Here is a 24,084-nt window from a genome sequence, read left to right on the forward strand (position 1 = left end):
CCCTGCAGAGCTGGTTGCAAGTACATCAAACCCACATCCACAGCAAAACCCCTCAGCTACCAGACAACCGTGCCCAGGTGCTGTCAGTTTCCCATTAGCAATGGTTCAGCTGTGTGGGTGGTTTTAAATGTGCCTAGCCAGGAGAAGGGTTGTCTGTAGGGTATCTGGTAGTTACCCTGGGGTACCCTCTGCTTTTACAGCTGTATGTAGCATGGGTTCTTTTCTTTTTCTCTGGTTAAGAAATTTGGAGTAGAAAAGGGTGAGGGCTGGCGTGTGTTGTCCACATTTAGCATGTGGAAGCTCTGTGTTTTATGTGTGATGAGAGTAGTAGGTAAGGTATTGGTAGGTGGAGAAGTTTCCCTGTAGGTTTACTGAGAAAGGCAGTGACTTCTGAGTTGTACCTGACTTGTGCCAGTAAGACATACAGAAGATCTGTTACATGAGCAGTAGCTGAATGGATTTATGCTTGATAATTCTGGGGTACTTTCCTTAATCTATGCCATTAAACAGTGTCAACAAGTGATCAAGGCTTCTGTGTATGTGGGATTGGGGTGGGGTGCATGTGATGAGTAGAGCTAATGTCTTGATAAGGCAAGGAAGAGGATGGTTACTCTGCCTGTGTAAGTAATGCTCTTTTCCTTCCTCTCTCTGTCCTTCTCTCTCTAACAAGGCAGGCCAGTATCATACCAGCTCTGTTCTGTTTCATATGGTGAGATGGATGACTGGGACAACAGTGACGAATTCATTCAGCGTCTGGACTTTTCCAGCTGTGGTGAAGAGAGTGAAGACAGAAGTATAAATGAGGAGGACACCCTGAGCTCGAGCCCCTCCAGGAGCTGCGAGTTCCTGAGGCACCAATGGAGCAGCCCTCTGCCAGCAACCCCTCCAAAGAAGCATAGTGACATCTTCTTGAGCAGGACAAAAGCCTGGATGAGTCCTACGGTGGCGCATTCCCCAGGCGCGTGCAAGAGGCTGGGTGATGCCGAGACACCACTGCACATCACCTGGAAAAAGCTGCAGCTCTGTGACACCCCACACACTCCCAAGGTAATGGTGTGTATCTGCTCCTTGTCTGAGTGGGCAAGCTCTCCAGCATTGCTGCTGCATTGCTCCATGGGTGGTGAGGGGATCTGTTGCTTGTCTCTATTCTTAGAAACCTGGACCATGAGGTCCTTAGCCATCATAGGGTTGTACTGTAGGTGTGAATAGACACCTGTGTGTGGGAGCAGAGTCTTGAATCTTTCCAAGCTGCTGTTAAAGCTCATTAGTTGGCATCAGGTAATTCTGAGCTAAAAAAAACTACTAAAACTCAGGCAACCAAGTGCCTTTGTTGCCTGTGTGCCCCTTGTGCTCTGTTTAGGGCAGTGGAAGTCTATGTAGCAATGTGCTCCCAGAGGGATAAATGCATCTCCCTCTCCCTTCAAGGATCTCATCATTCCAAGGGGAGCTTGGAGACAGGCACCTTTCCTGACTGCTCTGTTCTGTACAGTTTTTGGATGCAAGTGGGTTTTCTCTTGAAAGAGAAATTTGGGAATGGTGTGGTGGCTGGGGTATACTTTGGCAAGTCTTGATTGCTTCCAACCAGGTTGCTGTCCAGTGATGCTCATTCTCTTTTTCTGTGGACCTGAGCTGCTCAGTGAATTTGGGGAAAGCAGGACTTTCCCAGGTTAGCAAATCCCCTGTGGGATTTGGGGTAACAAATCAGTGTGTGCTTGTGGAGGAAGGTTACCTGTCTTCCTTTTGTCACTGTCCTAAAATGTAATGTATCTATTGAGTTAGTTTCTTGGAAGAATAATCCCAGCACCTGTTTTCTGTGAAATTTCTTATACAGAATATAGTGCATCTGCTTTGTCTTCTGTAAGCGCAAGTGGAGGCTTGGCACCAGCTCCTCTGTTCCTAGATAGCTTCTGTTGTATGCACCAGCTTCTAGCATTTGAGACTTGCAATGAAAGTAGCGCTTTCAGTCCTCTCTCCTGCTCTACTGATAGCCTAGTTGCTGCTTTGCTTAAGTGGTACACAGAAGATCAGTCCTTTTAGTACTTCTGCCCTTCAGAAAGCTGATTGTGTAGGGAGAAGGATGACCCTGTGCCCACATATGTGGCCATGTTTACTGCAGAATGGCCTGCTGCTCCCTAGAGGAAAGTGGCTCTAAATGGCATCTCTCCAAGAATTTTCTGCAATGACCATTTATAAGAAATCTCCCTGAATCTCACCTGAACATAGGTGAGAGGTCTCAAATCTCTTCCAGACCAGATAATCTACTGGTAGTGGAGGGTGCTTTAAGTGTGTGCTTTTGTGTAGCTGAAATGTTGTCTGGATGCTTTAAGACATGCTACTTGTGACTTGTCACTTTGTAGCCCATGAGCAGCAACTGCACTAAATCAACAATTTCTTTTCCTTTGCTGACTTTTGGGATAAAGGTCTTTGTTTCCAAGTATGTTGCAAAAGGTGGGCTCTGAAGAGCCTAATCTGCTTATAAACAAGGCTGGTAGCATTGATCTTGGAACAATTGAAGGCAAGACTAAGGGTAAGAGCAGAGTCGCATCCAACTGGAGACAGATGAGCACTGGAGCCCCAGCTAGGATGCATGTGTTTATGAGATACATTATGATTGCAGACTTACTCAGTCCTGGAACAGATTGCTGGAGCTAGTTGCTTACACTGTATGGCAGCAGCTACTCTCAAATGATGATACTGGAGGCAAGTCTGCTTGATTACAAAATAGAGCCCTAGTAGAGCAGATGGGAATTGCATGCATACAGCAACAGGCTACAATGGTATTTTAGGTCCCTTTCTTGTGTTTAGCCTAGAACATAGCCACGGTTCTATAGAGCTTCTAGGCTTCTGGGTAATTTGGGCTTGGTCAGCTACTGCCTTTGATATGTTCGTATGCAGAACTTTTCCATCCAAGAGCAAGGAGATGCAAAACAGAGCATGAGAAAGTGATCAATAAGCACTTCCAGGTTCATAGTAAACAAGTAGCTGAACTTCCAAGTGTGATATAGAAACAGAGAGATGTCCCAGAAGTAGCTATATCCATGAGTGCAGCATCAATCAGGTGGATGTAGGATACTGCATGCAGCTTTTAAAGGGTTTAATAAGAGAAGGGAGAAGCACTAGATATGATCATGGAGAGATGTTTCTACTCACAAGAGTAAGACCACTGTTGGATCAAAAGCATAGAGTAGTATCTAGATCTTCCTGACAGGGAGAGTTCTGGATTCTTGAAGGACTTTTAACTAAGAGAGGGATATATTAAAACCCTCCTTTGGACCTGACACCACTCTGCTGAAGTCAAAAAACAAACTTGTATTTCAAAAGGTTGATGGTTACTCAAGGGGTAAAATCACAGCAAGTAGATTCTTCCATCTTTGGATCAAGTTGGGGTGGTTCTCTGAAGTTATGCTTTATTCAGCACAAGACTTTGGGTAGGTGAAACTCAAAGTTGCTCTGTGGGAAGCTGAACTGTAGAAGATCCAGAGGTTCCTTCTGAACATAGATTTCTGAAACGTTGTTTTCTTCTTGAAAAGAACTGTTTTCTGGTCACTTTGCCAGTAGCCACATAAAAATACTTCTACCAACTTCCCCTATGTTAATGCTGCCTACTGCTGGGGAACCTAAACGAAACGTGTTCTATCTCATCTTCTGACAAACCTGTCCTGGCCAAACTGATGCAACAATCCCTGCTTGGCAGAACAGAGTCTGCCATGTTAATACAACATATGATGTAATTTCTGTGTCTCTGTAGGTGGGAAAGATGAGCAGCTGGCTCCTCTTTAGGACTGTGCTTGCCAAATAGCTCTGCAGGCCTCACCCAAGTGAGCAGAGAATAGTCTGAAAGGGCTTAGCAAGCAATATAATACTCTGTGAAAGGATAAGAAAACTGAGACTAAATTGGGGACACAGGGGTTTAACGATTCAGCTGTTCTGAGGAAGGGAGCAGAGTTCTCCTTGATTTGCAGGAGAGCAAAGACTATTCTGACACTGCAGCAACAAAAGCAATGCTTGGCTGTCTGCTCCCCCCCTTTTTTTCCCTCAATACAGAGCCTGTTATCGAAGACAGCTTTTCCTTCACCTGGAACAAAGGTCCCACCCAAAGGCTTCAAACATCTGAGATTTACTCCTGGTGCTGAACTGGATGACTCTACCCAAGCATCTCTTGTCAACATTAACCCCTTTACACCAGAGTCCTATCGACAAATGTTCTTTCTTCCTAATGCCAAGCAGAAGACCAGAGGAGAGCTGTAAGTGAACTACCCTTAAATAATAGGCTGGAAGGAGGCTGTAAGTAGTAATGATGGAGATGTCTAGTACCTGGACTTGTTTGCTAACAATGAATCATTCATTTCCATAGTATTCATTGGTGCAGAGCAAACATTAGCAGACACATGAAGGTATTAGAAATATAAATAAAGTAAGTTGTTTCCTTTTGTTCAGAAATGTAAGTGGAGCATCAACAGCTAACCTCAATGCTATGGCTGTAGGGGAAAATTGTACTTCTCTTTCTTGGCCATGGGTGGAGTGGAGCTTGATTCAGGTATGCTTATACCCACAGCTTGGAAGAAATTAGATGCATGTTTGCATGTAATACACCTTTTAAGAAGGGTGCAGGCTACTGCTGACCTGCAAAAGCTTCAGATCTCATCTCATTTAACCAAGACACAAACACAGTCAGATACCTGTGCACTGCAACTCCTGGCCCTGACTGTAACAGATGCCCAGCTTGGATTCCCCTTTGAAATCACAGTGGAGAAGTTCTGTTCTTCACTTGGAGCTCATTGTGCAACGTCATAGCTTCACCAGTAATAAGGTGGCCAGGAGAATGATGCCCCTGAACAATCATTCAGTCCTGTGAGCAGTACTGAAGTTGATATGTGGAGGCTTTCTAATGGAAACAGAAGGCTTCCTAGCCTGGGACTACAGTCTTTAAGGCCTCAACTAGAAACTGGTTGTATATTAACACTCTACAAAATCAATCTTTAGTTAAACTGTGAAACAAGCTTTGGACATTCTCTTGAAAAATATTTTCATTTCAAATCTCAGTTGGATTGCTGCCTTGAAATGATAAATACAGACTTTCTTAAACTTCTGTTATAGGAAGGATCCTGATCCAAGAAGTAAAACAAAATGGGAGCTACCTACACCGGTGAGTGTCTGTATATTTCACCCCATGGAAAGGATGTTTGTAAAGATTTGGTGCTTGATGAAATCTATTCTGCTTTTGGAGTACAAATCATGGTAGCATGACAGAGGATGAATACTTATGACAGAATAATCCCAAGCTGAATGTTTAATGTTAACATTTGTTTGAGACAAACTTGGAAATGATTCCTCTCTCTAAAGCAAGCCTGCACTAAAGCAGATCTGACACTTTGACAGGTAAGCCTAAAAACTCATTGATTTTTTTTTTTTTTTGTCAGGAGGTCTTTCTAGGAAATATAATGTAACTTGGGTCCCTTAGGGGGAACTGTACTGCTGTATTATTGAGTTGGTGTAGTGACTATACCTCTGTGGTTTGAAAAAGCAGGTTTATTGCTGCTTGTATTAATCAGTGTACTGAGCATCTTTGGATGCTTGTATATTGCAAATAATGTATGGCTCTGCACTGCAAAAACACAGGTGGTGAGCTGAACAGCTCTGATGTGGGTAAGTACTGAAGGCAGAGTTTCAATTGCAGTAGTTAAAATGGCAAACTTCTGAAGCAAGGCAGCAAATTCTGTACTTCAGGAAGAAAATGTCCAGCTGTGGGGTGTCTGTGTGCCTTGGGGCCCAAGGGAAGGTCTCTTCACAGCTTATGTAGCTACAGGACAGCAAATACTGTCTTGCAACTCAAACCTATGTTCTCTTGCTATTGCTGATGTCTGTGCTTTCCTGGCAAGTCTCAGTGGTAGGGTGTGCTGACCTGGCTGCATGGGGCAGAGTATGAGGTACCATGTACCCCCACTTGCACTGGCAGAGATGGGCAGCTGGTGTGGGAAACCGTATCTCGCAGCCTTCTTCCTTATTTCCAATTTATCTGGGGGAAGGTACTCATCCAGCTGGTTTCTGGAAAGCAAGCCAAGCCTGAATTAAATACCTGACTTCAGATGAGGTAAAAATCTCACTTTTCCTGTGCAGCTCTTTGAAGGAAGTCTCTTGTCTTGTGCAAGTAAGTAGAATTGTTCATTGTAATTGTGAAATACTTAGGCTTACTGAAGAATAATGGTACCCTCTGGCCGACAAGACTGGTATTGCAGAAAAACTTACCTGCATGGAAAAAATACAGTTGCAGACTAAATGTTCTACTAGGTAACACCTGGGGCTACCACAATTTATCCCCCACCCCCCACCCCGAAAAAAGCCTCAAATAACTTGACTTACTGAAATATTCTGATGAAGTGCTGATTAGAATGAATATATAATATAGACACAAAATTGTGTACTAGTAAGTATCTGTATTCCCTGAGCTTTTAAAGATACTATAAAATATAGCTGCCTTATGAAATACAACCTGTTGTGAAGGGCTGCTGGTTTGTACTGGCCACTTCTTGCTGGCTGCGGGGACCAACTCTTTACTCACACCCTTTAAGGTCATATATACCATATACTACAGCAATCACAGAAGGGGTGTCTGTGGAAATCAGTGTGCAACATGAGCCATTGTCCCTGTAAGGGGTGCAGGAGGATGAAGAGAAGTTACTTAGTCCACTCTCTCATTGTTCACTTCATGCTTCACTGCTTGTCCCTTCTTTACTTACCTCCCCTTCAGTTATTTTCCTGTCAGTTGGCATCATGCTACAAGCAGTACCAGCAGCTCCTATTTCCCTAATGACCATTAGTGTAGCAATAATGATGTTCCAGCTGTTCTGTAGGCTTTCAGCCCTTTGTGGAAAAGTGGCTCCTGGTGAGAAATTGCTGGGAATACAAACAGATACACTAAGATCTGCTAAAGTGCTGTTAGTCAACAGCTGGTACTTCGAACATGATGAGAGCCTGAAATCATGCAGAATGTCCTTGCTGCAGGCTACCTTAGATGCCAGAGTAAAGCAGTTCTTGCATAGCTGTGGTTGCATTAAGCCAACACAATGAGCTTCTCTTCTGAGCTCAAAATAGCCAATGGCACTTGCTTAAACAAGTTCAGTACAGGAGTCTAATTCAGAGGTACTGGATGTCCATCTAGCAAGGCTGGTAATAGGTTGTCTTGAGCCTGCAGTAGCTGGGCAGAAGTATTTTGTTGTTGCCTGTTTTTCATCCTGATTCCATTAACCATAGGTCTAGAAAATGAGCAAGGTTGCAAAGAGAAGAGGTGTGATGGCCATAGTGCAAGGAGGCTTAGGCACATACAATGAGCAGACCACCTTTGTTAGGTGGTCAGGAAAAAAGCACAACATGCTTAAGTGAAAGGGAGCATTTCAGGAAGGAACTTTCACAATGGGAAAGGAAGCAACATGGGTGCTTTGTGACAACAAGCTCTAAAACCAGATGGGTATTACTATCTAAATATTTAAACTCATACTTGCCTTGTTTCTGTGACCCTTGTAGAGATACCCTCTGAAAGAGAGCAACATGGTTTCCCGTTACAAGAAGGAGTTCCTGGAGCTAGAAAGAATTGGTGTGGGGGAATTTGGCTCTGTCTACAAGTGCATCAAGCGCCTTGATGGATGTGTTTATGCCATCAAACGCTCCAAAAGGCCTCTGGCAGGATCCTCCGATGAGTGAGTGTGCTAGCTAGAAACTGCCAGATGAAATGATGGGCATGTTCTTGGGAGGTGTGATGGGAGGGAGTGTGGATCTAAAGGTATCTGAGGGGTGGCATAAGCAAAAACTAGCTGCTGTTGCACTGCCAAGAAATAGCAGGGAGAATGAGGGAATTTGCCACTTTAGGACTATCAGATATAAGTGCCTGAGAAAGGGAAGAAGCCACATACATTGCAAAGACAGATGACAGCTTACCTGAACTCCTCATGTCCATGCAGGTGGTATCTTTAGAACAACTGTCAGACAGCTGATTTGTGATACATCCCTGCCCTGCTGTGCATCCAGCACTGCTTACATTGACCAGCTAATGTCCTGCACACTAAAGTAAGGCCTTTGAAGCTGCCTTTACCTCTTTAACAAGCCTTGCTCAGTGATTTATGTTTTTTGACAGCTGCTCAGCACATTTGAGCATGGCTGAGTTTTGCTTCAGCAGCTGCGAGAGCCAGACAGTCTGTCGAAACCCAAGAGAAAGTCCTAAACACCTCTACTTTTCCTTTCCCAAGCCAGGCTGCAAACCAGGCTTCCCCTTCTGGTCCCAAGCAGGACAGTGTCACCCTGTCACACTGCTTTCTCTGTGCATGCTTCTCCAGGCACGTGGCACTGCGCGAGGTTTATGCTCATGCTGTTCTTGGACACCACCCCCATGTTGTGCGCTATTACTCGGCATGGGCAGAGGATGACCACATGATCATCCAAAATGAGTATTGTGATGGTAAGAGTTGTGGTGTTGTTAAAGCCTGAGGTCTTGGGATGGGTGCAGGTACCTGCTTTTGTACTTGAATATGGAACGTTTTGGTTTACAATTAGGCCAGCTGCATTGGGGCTACAGTGCCATGGAGAATCCAGTAAGGGTTCATAATAGTTAGACAAAGCTCCGAATGGTGCTAATGCCTTACAAGTAGTGAATGCCCTCTAATCTGTGAGAATTTAAAACCTGTTTGTCTGTATTGGCTGGCCTGGGAGAAGTATTCCTCATGCTGATGCTTAGAGCTGTGTCTGGAACTGCTCAGGTAAAACCTGATCTAAGTGACTTAAGCAGGGAAGTTAAGTGCATGTATCTTGCAAACAAACCCTCCTTACTGGAGTAATGATCTGAAGAATGACTAGGGCTCAACAGCTGCAGAGGAATGGAGCTAAATCATGAGGTAAACTAGAAGTGGGGTGCTGCAGGCAGGGTGGAAGACTTGTACTTGAGTTTGCCCTTGGCAAAATCCCAAACATTGGGAGACATTGTAAAAGACACTTCTGCTATCAGAGAAACTGAAGGCAAATATGTAGCTCTCATCTTTCAACTGCTTCTGCAGTCCTGGGGCTCAGTGATGAGTGGTGATAGCTGTTTGGAATAATGACTTCGAATCTGGTGGAGGTAACCATCAAATTGGTTATCATTGCTGTAGCACTGATGCATTTCTTGTGTTCTAGAGGATGAACACCTGAGACCAAAGGAAAGGTGATGAAAAAAGCAGGTTGATGGGGAAGAGGGGCTATGGTATTGGCTAGTCCTGAAATAGCCAGAGTGCCTTGATGAGGTCCCACAAAACTCTGTGTGTCAAATGTTACATTCCTCGATCAAATCTGCCAGTGGGAGCTTAACTTCCTTGCTCCACCATTCACATACCTTTTTTGCCTGTTAGCATGGGAGAAGTAATTAACTTCTACATTTTTGGCATGCAGCAGCATCATTATCAGCTCAGCCTTTCTGGTGCTGTAGGTAGAACTGCAGTTGCTCAGTCCTTGGCTAGCAGAAAGGCTGAAGCCAAAGGACGATATCCTAGTTTGATCACTAGAGCATATATAACTGGTCTGGTCAGGGTTTGTCACTAGCAAGCCTGCACTTTCTTTGGACAACAGTTTCTACTGTGCTATTTTGAACATGCTGCTCCATAAATTCTGTCAGGTCTGACTGACTGTTTTCATCTAGGTGGGAGTCTCCAGGATGTGTTGCTGGAAAATGCAAAGCTTGGCCACTATTTCTCAGAAACAGAGCTGAAAGAAATACTGTTACAAGTCTCCATGGGGCTAAAATACATCCACAACTCTGGCCTTGTGCACCTGGATATCAAACCCAGTAAGTATAGCACTCTTCTCCTTTATGGAGGGTTGTCCAAGTGATGCTGCTGAGACAGCACCTGGAACAGGTCCTTCTGTCTGGACCTATTACAATGCTTCAAAGGAAAGAGGACTTTGCCTTACAAGGTGAATGTCTTGTAGCTTATTTTTTGGTTTGCTTTTTTTATCTTGCTGATCTGAGACTTTGCTGACAGTTGGCAGCATTTTACTTCTGTCTCACAATCTTCCTCATCCCAGCTCATGGGAATTGCTTTGTTACTGGTGGAGCAAGTAGGGCTGCTAATAACGATGGGGATTTCCTTATTTGTGGTTGTCTAGTTGCACAACATTTGACCTTTGCATGTGAGAGCTGAGGAGTGAATATTCATTGTACCTACTGTGAGAGATTAAGTTCCTGCAAAGAACAGTACAAGCTTTTCTCTATGCAGCTGAGGATGGGTGCCCCCGGGGCAATACTCTCCCCAGTGTCACATAGTTATATTCTTATAGGGGAGTTCACTTTACCTGATGAAAGTGCTTTTTCCGTGGGGGGGAGGGGGGCTAGGCAGAGAGAAGGTGTGGAGAAGTTGGTAACACTGGGATATTTTATGTATAGGATACAGCTGTCTTTTGCCAGCTTTATTGCCGAGTATGTGAGCTGGGCAGAAAGCAAACTAACAGGTGGGAAGCATGTGTATAGTTTCTCTAGCTGCAAAGCTTTAACTAGCTTAACTGGGATGTCTTATAAAGCTGTCAGGCTGCTGCAATGTGGCTGCTGCTATCACACAACTGCTAAACTTCACTGTCTTGCAGGTAATATCTTCATCTGTCACAAGCTGGCAGTTTCGAGCCCAGATGGGCAGGATGAGAGTGACAGTGAAGATGAATTCTCTTCTGGTGTGGTGTATAAGATTGGTAGGTTTAAACCCACTTTACAACTGGTTTAAGATTAGGGCTGCTCACCCCTGCTTTATATTGCTCCATCTTGCTGGCTGAAAAGACTTGCATAATAAACTGGCAACATAGTCCTGAATGCCTTTGCTACTTACCAGAATTAATTCCTTTATAGAAACAAGTCCTAGAAAACTCATGTGCTTGTTTCCAAGCCCAGATTCCTCAGTAGGAGCAAGCTTGCTCTCTTACACAGTATTTCTCAATTGCTCTGCTGGTGCCTATGAAATGCAAGCTTTTATTGATGAACACCTACATCAGTTTGCTACATCGGTTGCTTGTTCTTTCTCAGGTGACCTTGGCCATGTGACATCAGTAACAAACCCCCAGGTGGAGGAAGGAGACAGACGGTTTTTGGCTAATGAGATTTTGCAAGAGGTACTGCTGCTGGCAGGGTGGTGAGAAGTGGGCAGAGACCAACTGCAGTAAAGTCATTACTCTGACATATTCTTTGCCTTATCCCCTCTTTTGTATGGTCTTGCTGTGAAATTGGCGAAATTAACACTTTAAGAGTAGTACAGGCATGGGGCTTGTCATGAATATTTAACATACCTTGTAAGTAACTTTATTGTTAGATTACTGAAACTATTGAATGGGACAAAGCCTTTTATCAGTTTGGAGATACTTCATATACACATCCGGATGAGATTGAACTGCTGGATGTGATTACTGAAGATTAAACAGGGGAAGTTTAGATTGGATGTAAGGAAGAAATTCTTTACTGCAAGGGTGGTGAGGTACTGGAATGGGTTGCCCAGGGAGGTTGTGAATGCTCCATCCCTGGCAGTGTTCAAGGCCAGGTTGGATGAAGCCTTGGGTGATATGCTTTAGTGGGAGATGTCCCTGCCCATGGCAGGGGGATTGGAACTAGATGATCTTAAGGTCCTTTCCAACCCTAACTATTCTATGATTCTATAATATATGATCCCAGATAGATGCCTTATATAAGCACTGATCAGGTAGTGTGGAGAGATGGGAGACACAACACACCTGTTACATTGGCTGTGGTTTTGCTACTCTGGTCAGTGAACAAGAAGGGAATCAAAAGGTAGCAACCAGCTTGGATATGTTCATAAGCTCAGGTGTTTAAGTGACAGGATCTTTTTGTGCTGCAGACAGATGAGGAACCATTAGGTCCATACGTCACATACATTCTTTAGTTTGAGTTGGGCATGGTTATCTTATTCCCTTGTGGTGTAGGCTGGAGGCATGCAGTTGTTAGGCCATCCTCTGGATCTGTTGGTATGATGCTAACGTGGGAGGCAAGCTCCTCATGGCTGGGTGAAAGCCAATGTGCTGTTAGTTACCAAGGCTATCTGCTATCAATGTTTTTATCCTAAAGAGAAGAAAACAGCTAATTGGGAAGGCGGTGTTGTACATATATTTGTTTGGCTGTTTCTATTTGAGTTTGTGCCCCAACCCACCTTTGTTCAGTGCATCATGATGTTCCCTTTCCGTATCTGTTTATTCTCTCTGCAGCAATACTGCTATTTGCCGAAGGCAGACGTCTTTGCCCTGGCACTCACAGTAGCGCTAGCAGCTGGCACAGCACCACTGCCTCACAACGGGGCCCTGTGGCACCATATCCGCAAAGGCAATATCCCACCGATCCCCCAGAAGCTTCCTCAATGCTTTCTGGAGCTCCTCAAGGTGAAGAAATAGTCTTGACAGGGTGGAGGCTTTTCCGGTTGGCATGTGACAAGAGGGAGTGTTAAACCCTGAATTCCTCTGCCTTCCAGCTCATGATCCATCCTGACCCAGCAGAAAGACCTTCTGCCACGGCTCTTACTAAACATCCAGTCCTCTGTCCTTCACGTGGAAAAGCAGTGCAGCTCCAGAAGCAGCTAAACGTGGAGAAGTGCAAGACGGCCATGCTGGAAAGGTAGGGCTGGTGTCAGCATGAAGGCAAGAAGACATGGGCATGACAAGCACTGGTCACCAGTAGTACTGGGAGACCAAAAGTGCAGAAAGACCCAGTCATCTCCTTTGCCTGGAGCTGGGAGGGTGATGGGGCTGTAGCAAGGACCTGTAGTGCCCAAGCAGCTGTGGTTCACTTCTTGCTTGGAGGAGTTGGCTAAATTAGAACAGTGAACTTGGATGCTTATGGCAACCATTGGTGATGAAAATTACTAATATGCAGCCAATGGGCAGCTGAGGAATCCACACTGCACTGAGACAATGGTCTAGCACAGCAGGAAGAGAACTATCAGGTGGTGGCAATAATCCTCTTTCCTTTTGCTCCCTCTCGCTGCTCTTGGCAGTAACATTTGAGGTGCCGGGATTTAGGATCTGCCCCATGAATCCTCTTAGCAGAACAGTCAGCTGGGGAACAGGTTTTTCATGTAGACAGGACAGAATATGCTCTGGAAGAGTAGCCAGGCATCAGGGGGAAAAGGCAATGGAAAAAAAGCATGTGCTTTTAGGTATTTGTGCTGCATGAGATGACTCTTATCAAAGTTCCACCATTCACAAATCTGGGAAAAAAAAAAGAAATGAGAGAGGGACCCTTCACGGTGATGCCAGTGTGTTGCTGACGTGATGTACAGCTTTCTTTTGTTAAACCTTCAAAGCTGATCTGAAGTAGAAACTCTGGAGATACCTAGAGTAATCTTCATCTCACCCTCTGGGGTGGAAAGTCACCATCTTCTAGCAATGCGGGTGTACTGCAGTAACCCCCTTGAACATAGCTTTCTTCTGCAGCTGATGGGGGTTTTCTTCCTCTCCTCAACCATCTCCCTTCCTGCAGGGAACTTAAAGCAGCCCGCCTTGCCCAGACCCTCACGAAGGACGAGCCCTTAGGACATGTCAAGTTGCAGCAGTCTGAAACCTCTCCTAAACACAAGAACAAGCGCCTGGTGGGAGGGAAAAGCTGTCGCTCATTTAGCTTTACTTTGGGTTACTGAACTTGTGTTGTCCTAAAAGCTCTGAATGGCCCTGTGAAAGCAGAGGGTATGCACAGACCAATGCCCCATATTAGCTCTCCCTGTTGTGTTTTTTTTGGTTCCCTCATTAGTTATCATGAAATGCTGGCTGAGGGAAGAATGACTAGTTTACAAGTGTCAGATCATGAGGTAAGATTTTTGTCCTATCTTACCTTATTTCTTGTGTAACTGGTCTTCTTCTAGACTAACAACACCTTTGCTGTACAAGGAAAAGGATGGCATTTCCTCTACTCATTTCCCTCTTTGTTTAGTTGGGGCCTGTTACTTATTTGTAGTCTTAATGCTCTGGCCACCTGTGTATCTTTAGAGGAGAGATAGTGGCTGTACATGAAGACAGCATCCACAACTGGGTACTCCTAGGAGTGAGGAGCTAGAGATTATGATAGACTGTTCTAACTACACATCAGGAGACAGACTGGTTATACAGCAGTCCTGTGGCCTTGGGATGAGATTGGAAAGGCATTTCACTGAGGGAGGGCAAGAAGGAAACACTTTGAACTAAGGAGCCTTGCTTGTGGAAGTTGATAGAAAACTTTCCCTCCCTCAGCTTTCAGCAGTAAGCACAAAATGCTCTAACTGGTTAAGCTCTTGCAGACTAGCCCTTAATGCCTGACTTGTTTTATGCCTGTCAGCAAGGACTTCTTGCCTGAAGTGGGGTAAATAACTGTGGTGTGCTGGTAGATGGGTCTCTACCTATTTCCTTTCCTATCTTACATATGGTGAAGTTACCTGCCTGTGGCCTTCTAGGCAATCAGAAAATGTGTGGGTTTGTTCTTTGCTTTTTTAATTGCCCAGGTAAAATGTATGTGCATGTGTTAAATTCCCCCCCCCCCAATGTAACTTCCTCAATCCTTGCTGGCCGTACATCTACCTGTGGCAGTCGGACACGAATGCTGTGCTGGTACCAGGGAGAAGCTAAAGTCGGTAACTTAATTATTTTCGGGTTTTACTAAGTTTGCTTTCTAACGTCGCTTTTAGAACGTGTTAGACTCTACCCTTTAAGAATGGAAACGTGCAAATAAAGATTTTAGTATTTTTTTACCTACGACACCATGCCTCTTTCTCTCTTTGCGCCTCCCTCCGCCTCCCGGCCGCTCTCTGTCACACGCGTGCCGCCCCTTCCCCACACGCGGTGTGCAGCCCTCTCCCGCCCCCCCGGGCCGCTCTCCCCGTGGCCCTCCTCAGACCTGCCGCTGTGGTCTGAGGGCCGCGTTTCCTCCCGGACCCTCTTTGGAGAGGACCCGTGGTTTCCCGTTCCGTTTCCGTTCCTCGGCGAGGCTGCGGCGGGAGAGGTGCAGAGGGCGGGGGGGTCGGGCGGCCGGACGGGACCGGGCTCACTCCGCCGCTGGTTCAGCCCTGCTTTTGCCCCCTCAGGCACGGCGGCATGTTGCGGCGACCAGCGTGGCAGGTAGGCCCCGTGCGGGGCGGCTTAATGGGTCCATGAGGGCCGGGCTGCGGCCCCGGCGGGAGCTTGACCCTGGGTTTACGTCCCCGGGATGGCCGCAGCGCAGCCGGGTCGCTCGGGGCGGTGGAACGGTGGGGCGGTCCATCTCTCCCGCTTTGGGGCAGGGTGATGGTGGCAGCGGCGGGCAGCAGCTCCAGCTCCTGCTCTTTCTCCCGCCGCGGGACTTGTAATAACCCTTTCGCCGGGTACGGGAAAGCCGGGACCCCGAACCCGCCCCCCGCGGCAGGGAGGCCGCTCGCCTCAGGAGTTCGGACCGCCGGGCCCGGAGGTTTGCTCCGCTCCGAGGAGGGGCCTTGGCTTTTTCTGCGGGAACCGGCCGCGGTTCTGCCTTTAGGAAAAAAGTGTGGATTCTCCCGTGGGACTGCAGGGGTGTTTATGTTATTTCTTGAAAAATATGTGGCGCTAGCCATGAAGAACAGAGGGGGGTTCTGTTTGCGCTCCTGCGCTGTAAACAGTGCGAGTCATAGAATAGTTAGGGTTGGAAATGACCTCAAGATCATCTAGTTCCAACCCCCCCACCATGGGCAGGGACACCTCGTCCAACCTGGCCTTGAACACTGCCAGGGATGGAGCATTCACAACCTCCCTGGGCAAAATGCTGGACATTAATTACTCAGCTACTGAAAACAATTCATTAAAAGATGTGGCTTGTGCATGGAATGAGTCTTAGATAATTTGCATCTGCATCAATGAACCATGCAGATATATCAAAGAACTTTAGTTTTGCAAGTTGTGTTTATCTCTGGTTTAGCTCTTTTGTATAGCACAGGACTGCAGGTCTCACCTTCCTTTAAGCTTTGCAACCACTTGTAACAGGAGATGGGCTTTTCTTCCAGTTCCTGTATGTGAGTCTCTTGCAGAGATGTTTTGGGCTCTTATTTTCTCCTCTTTTCTACTGGGACATTATATTTACCAGAATCAAGTCAGTTCCTTTTCTTTTTCTTGCTTGTGTTTAGCTGCAGCACTCAGGTTTTTTGTGGCCTTGATTTTCTGGTTGCTTGGGAACCAGGGGTTATCAGTGCCTCATCACACTCCTTACAGCAGTAGATAGAAGTACATTTGGGGCACATCACATTAATGTCTGAAGTGAAGCAGAAAGTTGGTGAAACTCTCAAAACTGCGCTTGTTTCCAAAAGCCAAAGCTCAGTGAACTAAACAACCCCTTTGCTTCAACCCTTTCCTGTTATGTATTACAGAAGAGCAGTAGTTACCACATGTCCTAGAAATAATTGCTGGAGACATACCTTTAGGCCAGTCTTTTTCCTAGATAGCTTTTTAACCCCAGTTTAACCAGGTATTTTTTTAAATAATCCTATTGGTTTCATTTAGCTGAATGGTTTTCTTCTCTTAGTCCCCCCATAAGTTGCCCCAAAAGAATGTACTTGCAGAACCTCTGTGTTTAGAAAAGGGGGTGCAAAAGCACATGGATACTGTTCGTATTTTGTATCTTGGAAACTAACATCTGTCTGTTCCATCAGGTTCTTCGACAGTTTGTAAGACATGACTCTGATGCAATTGGTACATTGGTACTCGAAAGATGTAAGTAGCTCCTGAGATGAGCCTTAGGGATTACTCTGTGTGGTTTTTATCAGTTTTAGAAAGGCCAGGAGAAAATCAGATAGGAATGGTAGCTTCTGAATGCAGTAATGAAGAATGTGTTGTTTCAGATAAACCCTCTTAAGAAACTTTCTATCTGGTCTTTGGTAAGTCAAGCAGTCCTTAAGGGGGAACAGAAAAAAGCCCTGACATGGAGTACAACCTGTAAAAGGCATGTAGCTGTGCTTTATTAGTGGTAGTGAATTGGGTGTGCTGCTGTTATGTGTTTTCATACCTGCCTTTAGGTGTCTCTTGTGCTTGTTTCTCAGAATCCCATGTGCCTGAGGGACTTGTGTGGGTGCTCCTGCCCCAGCATGATTTACTCCAGGTGTATGCTTTAGACTTTGCCATTCAATTCACATGCTTACTGTGCAAGAGTGATGCTTCCCTGACCACCTCCAATTGTCCTGTACCAAGGAGAAGGAGTAAATTGTGTCCACCTAGTCCTGGTATCTGTGTAAAAACTAGCAACCACCTAATTTAAAGAATAGGATGTGATAATGCTGTCTTCTTGTTTTCAAGGTACTATTTTAAGGACAAAACAATGTAATACTGTGGTCTCATTATGTCAAGTAAATGCAGAATAGTCTCAAGTGACATATGGTTGTGTCTGTCAAAAAGATAAAGAAACAGAAATAATGAAGAACCTGTGGCTTTCTAAATGAGTTTATTCAGCAGTGATAGTGATAGTAGAGACACAGTCAACCATCTGCAGGGTCTGACTAAGCCAAAAGTCACAAGAGCTTGAAAAATGGCTAGGAGGTGCAGAAAGGAATTTTTCTGGTTCTTGACAAAACCTGCAGACTTACAACTTGCCATGATTAGAAACATCATAATTCACCTGTATATGTATTTACTGCCTTGCGTTTCAGCCATGAATCGTGTTCAGTTACTTGGTCGGGTTGGACAGGACCCTATCATGAGGCAAGTGGAAGGAAAAAATCCCGTTACCATCTTTTCTCTTGCAACCAATGAGATGTGGCGAACGGGGGAAAGTGAGGTAAACCAGGGAGGTGAGTGCAATGAGCAATGTTCTTCTGCTGTGTTTCAAAGTCATCTGCATATTGGGTAGCACCATGCTTTGTCTTCAGCCTGCCATGTAAATCTCTCAGGTGCAGGGAAATCCCTTTGAGGTCAGTAGAGAAGCTGTTGCATTTATGTGTCTTCCTGATCCCCAGCAGCATGTACTGAAGAGAGGTCTGCATACTGGGCTTCCTCCAGAGGAGGGGAACAAGCATTGAGTTATAGTTTTTCACTGCTGGGGTTGCCAGAGGTATAGCAGGTTCCATACTATTATTTATATTCCAAGAGGAGGGGGGGGAAAAGAAGAATGATGCATTTTTTTCTCTGATTCTTCCATCAGGCTACAGATGTCACTTTCTTTCTCTAACTTTTGTTCAATGTGGTGTGTGTGAGGGAGGAAAATATTCTAGTATGAGCGCTGACTTCCAGGAAAACTGATTTCTTGGTTTGAGTTGTGCTTCTGCACGATACTTCCATTTGGATGCAGGTGAATGGAACACTGAGGTCTAGTATGAAGAGGGAGACTGAATGCTCAAATCACTTTTCATAATTTGAGAACACCAACACATTGAAACTAACTTCTGAGATTTGCATCAAAAAGAGGATTTAGCATCCAGGTTTGCTGTTTTTATGTAACAGGTGATATCAGTCAGAAGACGACATGGCACAGGATCTCTGTCTTCAGACCGGGCCTCAGGGATGTTACGTATCAGTATGTGAAGAAGGGGTAAGTGAATAACAAATGTGGTTGAGGATTTAATGCCTTAATATTCAATTAATGCAATAACTATGGTGACCAGAAGCTATGCTAAGATAGAAGTGTCCTAAAGTAAGTTAGCAGACCTGATTCAAACAACTGATGCAAAAGCCTATGTATCCAGAAACAGACAGAGGAGAAAACTTCAGTTCTCTGACCATAACCATATTCTTGATTTTTTTTCAGTGCTCGAATCTTTGTTGAAGGGAAGATAGACTATGGTGAATATACCGATAAAAACAACGTGAGGCGTCAGGCCACAACAATTATAGCAGGTAAGGAACAACACACCAAGGCCTACCTTGCCCTTTTAAAATGGAGAGAAGGACCTTTAAAGTAGAGCATGGCTAGTCTTATCCTCAGTATCATCACCTGGGGATTTTGAGAGAACGAATAGGCTGTACCACTAGGTGTCCTCCGGCACCAGTTGTGAAGACACAGAAAATGAGAGCATATAGTTGCGAACTGTTGCATCCTTTGCTCACACAAACCACTTGGTGCAGGAGGTATACACTGTGTGGAAGGACCAATTTTAAGGACTTCTGTTTGTGAAAGATATTCTATGTGGGGGTGACTTGGTGGAGGGTTTAGAAAGACCTCAGTTAGGTAGACAATAGTAGAAGAAGAGCACAGAATGGATAGGGAGTAGACTTGTCCCTTGGGTAGACATGATGAAGAGAACTGGGAAACTCAACTTTTTCCTTTTATGGAGGGCTAAAATAATTGCATAGTATAGCAAACATTTCTGAAGGATAAATGGAAGAAGGAAAGAAGTAAAAAAAAATAAACCCAACCACAATTCTGGATTTTCGGCTCTGCAGTCCCTATAAAATGATAGTAATCAGACTTTCACATGAACAGTTCCATCTAGCAGGGCTGTAGGTTGATGTTGATAAACAGCTGGAGGGGAGAAGCAAGTCTCTTTTTTAATTAGTATTTATCCTAATGGCTTATTCTTTGTGTTCAATACCCCTAGACTCAACATGCTTTAGAAATTACTGAGGCTCGATAAAATACAAGCTCATAGTCCTGTAGGCTGATGACATGGTAGCACATACTGAAAACAACGAAAAAAAAAAGGGGATAAGCTGTAACTGATAGAGATCATAGTCAAAGAATTAAACCATTATTTTTAATGTTTCTGGTATCTTCGACTTCAGCAGCTTTTCATCAGGTTCAGGACATTTGTTTCATAGTACATATAGTTGCCTTGAATTGTCAGCTTTTTAGGGGATCAGAGCAAGAACCCTGTATCTAACACTTTCATGATCTGCTGTTTTACAAAATACATACCTTTGCAGCTTATTTTAACACTAATATGTTGCCTTTGTGGATGCGCAGGTTTGCAACAGAGCAAAACAGTCCTGAAGATTAAATTTTATTTGTTTCTTTTCAGATAATGTGATTTTCCTGAGTGACAGTGGTTTGAAAGAAAAGGTGTGAGGTCATTAGTGCTTGGACCCAGGCCATTTCATTCCTTCTGTTTTACAGTGCTTCATAATTCTTTAATCATGTATGTTGCTGTAGTTTCTTTAAAAGGTAAATAAAATCTTTGATACCTATAGGGTATCTGTGTGTATTTTGTTTTTGTTTTCCTGTCTGCTTTCTCTGTTCATCATCTGGATTTCCTTTTTGTGTTCTGAAGAGAAAAGGTAACCTGGGCAGCTGTATTAATTCCTGAGCTGGTGAATATGTAAGTAGAAGCCACTCTTTGCATCTTCAGCCATTTTCAAACTTTCTGTATCTTTGGCTGCCTTAACAATCTCTGTTGGGTCTTGTGGAGCCTGACAGCCTGGCCACCTCTTGCTTTTAACATAATTCTGTCCTATAGGTGCCATTTGCCATTTTTGCTTAATGAAATCAACTAGACAGTAAGTTTAAAGCAGAGCTGTTAGCTTCAACTGGTGCTGAGTTTGGAAGTTTGTCTGTTGTAGACCCAGAGAAGGACCTCTGTACATTTGTGTCTGTGCCTCCACTGATCACAGCGTTTGACCAAACCAGGAGCTGTCATCCACCAAACCCTGTTTTGGGCATGTGCTCACATCTTGTTAGGGTGCTATACCCATCGTTTGCCATCAGGAGGAGCTGGAGGAATGACTGCTGTGGCTATTCCTTTGAGATGCCTGAAACTGTGTGAACAACATTCCCGGTCCAGGATTCTCAATTAATGTAGGGGTGGCATTTATTTTGCTTTAACTTAATTTCATTGTCAAAAAGACTGAGAATTAGTAGTATTGTTAGTAAAAAATTGCAGAACTAAAAGGCATTGCATTCTATTACATGAAGAAGCAGTGAAATTCTCACTGTAAGACAGCAGGGTGTGAACAAGGAAAGAAAAACATTAGAGGTGACAATTTCCTGCCCTCAAAAATGGTGGAATTTTGTATCTCATCTCTCTCTGAGCTCAGTACAGGGCATGCTTCTTCCTAGTTTTTGCAGCTTTTCCCCATACAGAATCATGATCTTGTTTCTGCTTCTCTCTGATCATTGTCAGTACAACCAAAAACTTCATTTCTTTCAGTTCAGCATTTATTTCTGGTTGAAGTTAATGCTTTCACTGGTATCCTATCCCATGTCACTGGCCCACTGAGGTGTTAGATGTACTGAAAAAGCTTAGCTACTTAAATGGGCTGTTATCCACAGGAAACTGGTATCTTTTTGAATAGGAAGTCCTGACTTTAATTCCCTTAACTACTTCTTGTTTGGTCTGAGCCTATTGTACTGCTGGGAGAAGTTGTGACGGTGCACTTCTGTAGTAGTGATCCTGTTGTGGTTTAACTCCAGCTGGCAACCAAACCCCCCACGACCACTCACTTGCTCCCCCCTCAACAGGATGGGAGAGCAAATTGGAAAGGTAAGAGTGAGAAAACTCATGGGTCGAGATAAAGGCAGTTTAACAGGTAAAGCAAAAGCCATGCACACAGCAAAGCAAAACCAACAAATTAATTCACCACTTCCCATCAGCAGGCAGGTGTGCAGCCATCCCCGGAAAAGCAGGCCTACGTCGTATAATGGTTTATTGGAATGACAACTGCCATAACACCAAACATTCCCCTCCCTTCTATCCCCAGCTTTATGTGCTGAGTATGATGCCATATCTAGGATGTCCCTGTGGTCAACTGTCCCAGCTGTGGCCCCCCCCTCAACTTCTTGTGCACTCCAGCCTGCAGACTAGTGGGGTGGGTTGAGACGCAGAAAAAGCCTTGACTCTGTGTAAGCACTGCTCAGCAGTGACTAAAGCATCTCAGCATTATCAGTGCTGCTTCCAGCACAAATCTGAAACACTGTCCCATAGAAGCTACTATGTAGACTCTCCCAGCTAAAACCAGCACAGATTCAACACAGTTTGTGTTTGATCCTCACAGTTATTTCCTGTTTGCTGAATGATGGGGCTTGTCTTCATCTTTCCTCATATGTAAGAGGCCTCAAGTGAATCTGCATAGCCTTTGTTTAGTGGTTACTTCCTTTTTTGCACTCTGCTGTGGTGGTGGAGCTGGCTGCAGCTTGTAACTCTGTCTGCTGTGGAGCTCAGGAAATGGCTGATGATTCTCCTCACTGCTGCAAGTGGTAGGGCTACAATTGCCAGAACTCCTCTCAGGACTGAGCAGCTGGTTTTTGTCTCTGCCACTGGCTTGGGATGGAGACAGCTGAGCTAGCACAAGGTATAGGATTAGGTGCCAACAAAGAAAAACAGTTGCTCAAGAACTTAAACTTTTCTTGCTTTTCCGGTTCTATTTAAGATTGATCTGCTACAAAGGCACACATACCTACTTTGAGAACACACTGTTTGATAAGCAGTACAGTATCTTGAGTGTTCATCACAATTTTGCAGTAGGGTAGATTTTCACAAATGATTTTGCATTAGCAGTAGCCACAGTTACAGCAAAAATAACCAGTGGCAAAGGTAAGTTGTGCATATGCCTCTTACATCTGGTTTGCTGCTGTGGGGCAAAGTTAATCTATAACTCAGTATGGTTGGTTATGAGAAAATCAGTGTAGCATTTGTGTTGGGGGTTTCCTTATGGCCAAGTACTTGTTCCGTGAGGAAATATTAAAAAATGGAAGTGGGATCTACTGAGTTAAATACAGTGATACCTTGTTTATAACTAGGCAACGAGTATTCTTCTATGGGGTCCCTTGGTAAATGGCATTTAGCTTTTGCTTGTCCCTGTTAACCTCTTGTGTAAACTAGATTCAGCAAACCCTGATTGCTTGCATCAGCCAGGACATTTAGAAGTGTTTGATCTTAACAAGGAATTTACTTCATGTATTTATGGAGATAAATTAGAAGAAATAAAAAATAGAGATTATTTCTTTTTAAAATGACAGAGCATTTCTTAACAGCCCTGAGACAGAGCTATTCTGGTCTGCAATGCAGCTCAATGCCACTCAGTTATTTCCATCAGCCTGGTGTAAGGAATAGGAAACCCTGTTCTCCAGTGTGTTGGTTGGAGGAAGACATGGGCATCATGCCTGTGTTACACAGCAAACATTTTCAACTTTAATTGATGTGTGACTTATATTTGGGAACATATTTCCCCAACCCCACATAACACAGGGAGTAATAAGAGGGAAGTGAAGTGAGGCTTGATTTCTTTGGCTGTAGCATCTTTTCTTGCATCTGTTGAATGGCCCATCATTTCTTTGAACAGAGTAACAGGATGAATTAAGTATGACTGAAGGCTTGGACTGGTAAAGAATTGCTAGAGGTTTTACCAGCAGGTAGCTGGCTTGGGTTCTAATTGGGCCAGGAGACTTGCATCCTGGTGACTGCATGGTGCCCTGAATGAGGGGGTAGTCACTTGACCACTGTCCCAGCTCTGCTGTGAAGACCAGCAGTGGCTGTGGGAGAGTGGTAAGAGCCCCTGCAGAGAGGCTGCGAATTGCGAAGGCAAGGAAGCTGAATTAGCGCTTTGAGAAGTCCCTGGGTACAAGAACTAGGAATATTCTGGTAAACAGATCCTGTGTTCCTGTCAGTGTACCAATTATGTGGTTTTTAGCTGTAGGCTGTCTCCAGAACTGGCGATCCTACTTCTTTCACAAGTATTCATGTCAGAAAAGGAATATAATGCCAGGATTGTGGGAAGAAAACACTATTCTCAAGCACACCTTCTATTTTTAACTCTGAAATTTCTGTGGTGGAAGCCTTTTTGCCAAATAGTTGAGTGTGTCTATATGTATGCACTGAGATTTGGTGGCTGTTTTATCTTGGCAATAGTGAGCTTCCCCACACAACAGCATGATTTAAATCTCATTTACTCAAGGAACTGTCTTTGTTAATGCATTACCAGGTACTGGGTAGTGCAAGTAATGTGTTTACACACGACACAAAGAAATTAACTTTCACAGAGCTTTTAACAAAGGTGTCCTCTTGTGGGAAATGCATGCAGGTGTATGTGACATTGCTTTCTGCTACTTGTTGCTTTATGTCCAATATAAAAAAATCAGCACATTACCATTTTAGAATGATCTCCACAACTACTGTGATTAGAAGTTGCTTGCTTGGTCATTCTTTGTGTTCTTAGTCCTAAATTTGTGCCCTGTACCTTTAAGAGGTGCTAAGT

At 44.4% G+C, this 24,084-nt stretch overlaps 1 protein-coding gene across 2 annotated transcripts; it reads left to right on the plus strand.

The window, feature by feature from the left end:
- Positions 1–714: 714 nt before the first annotated feature.
- Positions 715–20,089, plus strand: LOC101871971 (WEE2 oocyte meiosis inhibiting kinase). Of its 2 annotated transcripts, XM_005151737.3 has the most exons (16): positions 715–1,047; positions 4,045–4,244; positions 5,098–5,146; positions 7,522–7,694; positions 8,328–8,449; positions 9,659–9,805; positions 10,600–10,701; positions 11,030–11,115; positions 12,217–12,387; positions 12,477–12,619; positions 15,054–15,087; positions 16,623–16,683; positions 17,613–17,753; positions 18,403–18,490; positions 18,707–18,795; positions 19,917–20,089. In XM_005151737.3, exons 1-16 carry the CDS (start codon positions 715–717, stop codon positions 19,961–19,963), a joined length of 1,986 nt encoding a protein of 661 aa, XP_005151794.2. In that variant the 3' UTR covers positions 19,964–20,089. The 2 variants fall into 2 exon arrangements, with proteins under 2 accessions (XP_005151794.2, XP_030907254.1); XM_031051394.2 differs by lacking the exons at positions 715–1,047; positions 4,045–4,244; positions 5,098–5,146; ... (5 more) ...; positions 12,217–12,387; positions 12,477–12,619 and adding an exon at positions 14,871–14,971.
- Positions 20,090–24,084: the final 3,995 nt, after the last annotated feature.

The sequence above is a fragment of the Melopsittacus undulatus genome, chromosome 5, assembly GCF_012275295.1.
Source record: "Melopsittacus undulatus isolate bMelUnd1 chromosome 5, bMelUnd1.mat.Z, whole genome shotgun sequence".
Classification (NCBI taxonomy): Eukaryota; Metazoa; Chordata; class Aves; order Psittaciformes; family Psittaculidae; genus Melopsittacus; species Melopsittacus undulatus.

Excerpts from the sequence above, each read along its gene's own strand:
- LOC101871971 (XM_005151737.3), top strand. The coding sequence starts at position 715 with ATGGATGACTGGGACAACAGTGACGAATTCATTCAGCGTCTGGACTTT. Across the intron at positions 12,620-15,053 it reads AAGACGGCCATGCTGGAAAG|GCACGGCGGCATGTTGCGGC; the intron begins GTAGGGCTGGTG and ends TTGCCCCCTCAG. Across the intron at positions 15,088-16,622 it reads TGCGGCGACCAGCGTGGCAG|GTTCTTCGACAGTTTGTAAG; the intron begins GTAGGCCCCGTG and ends CTGTTCCATCAG.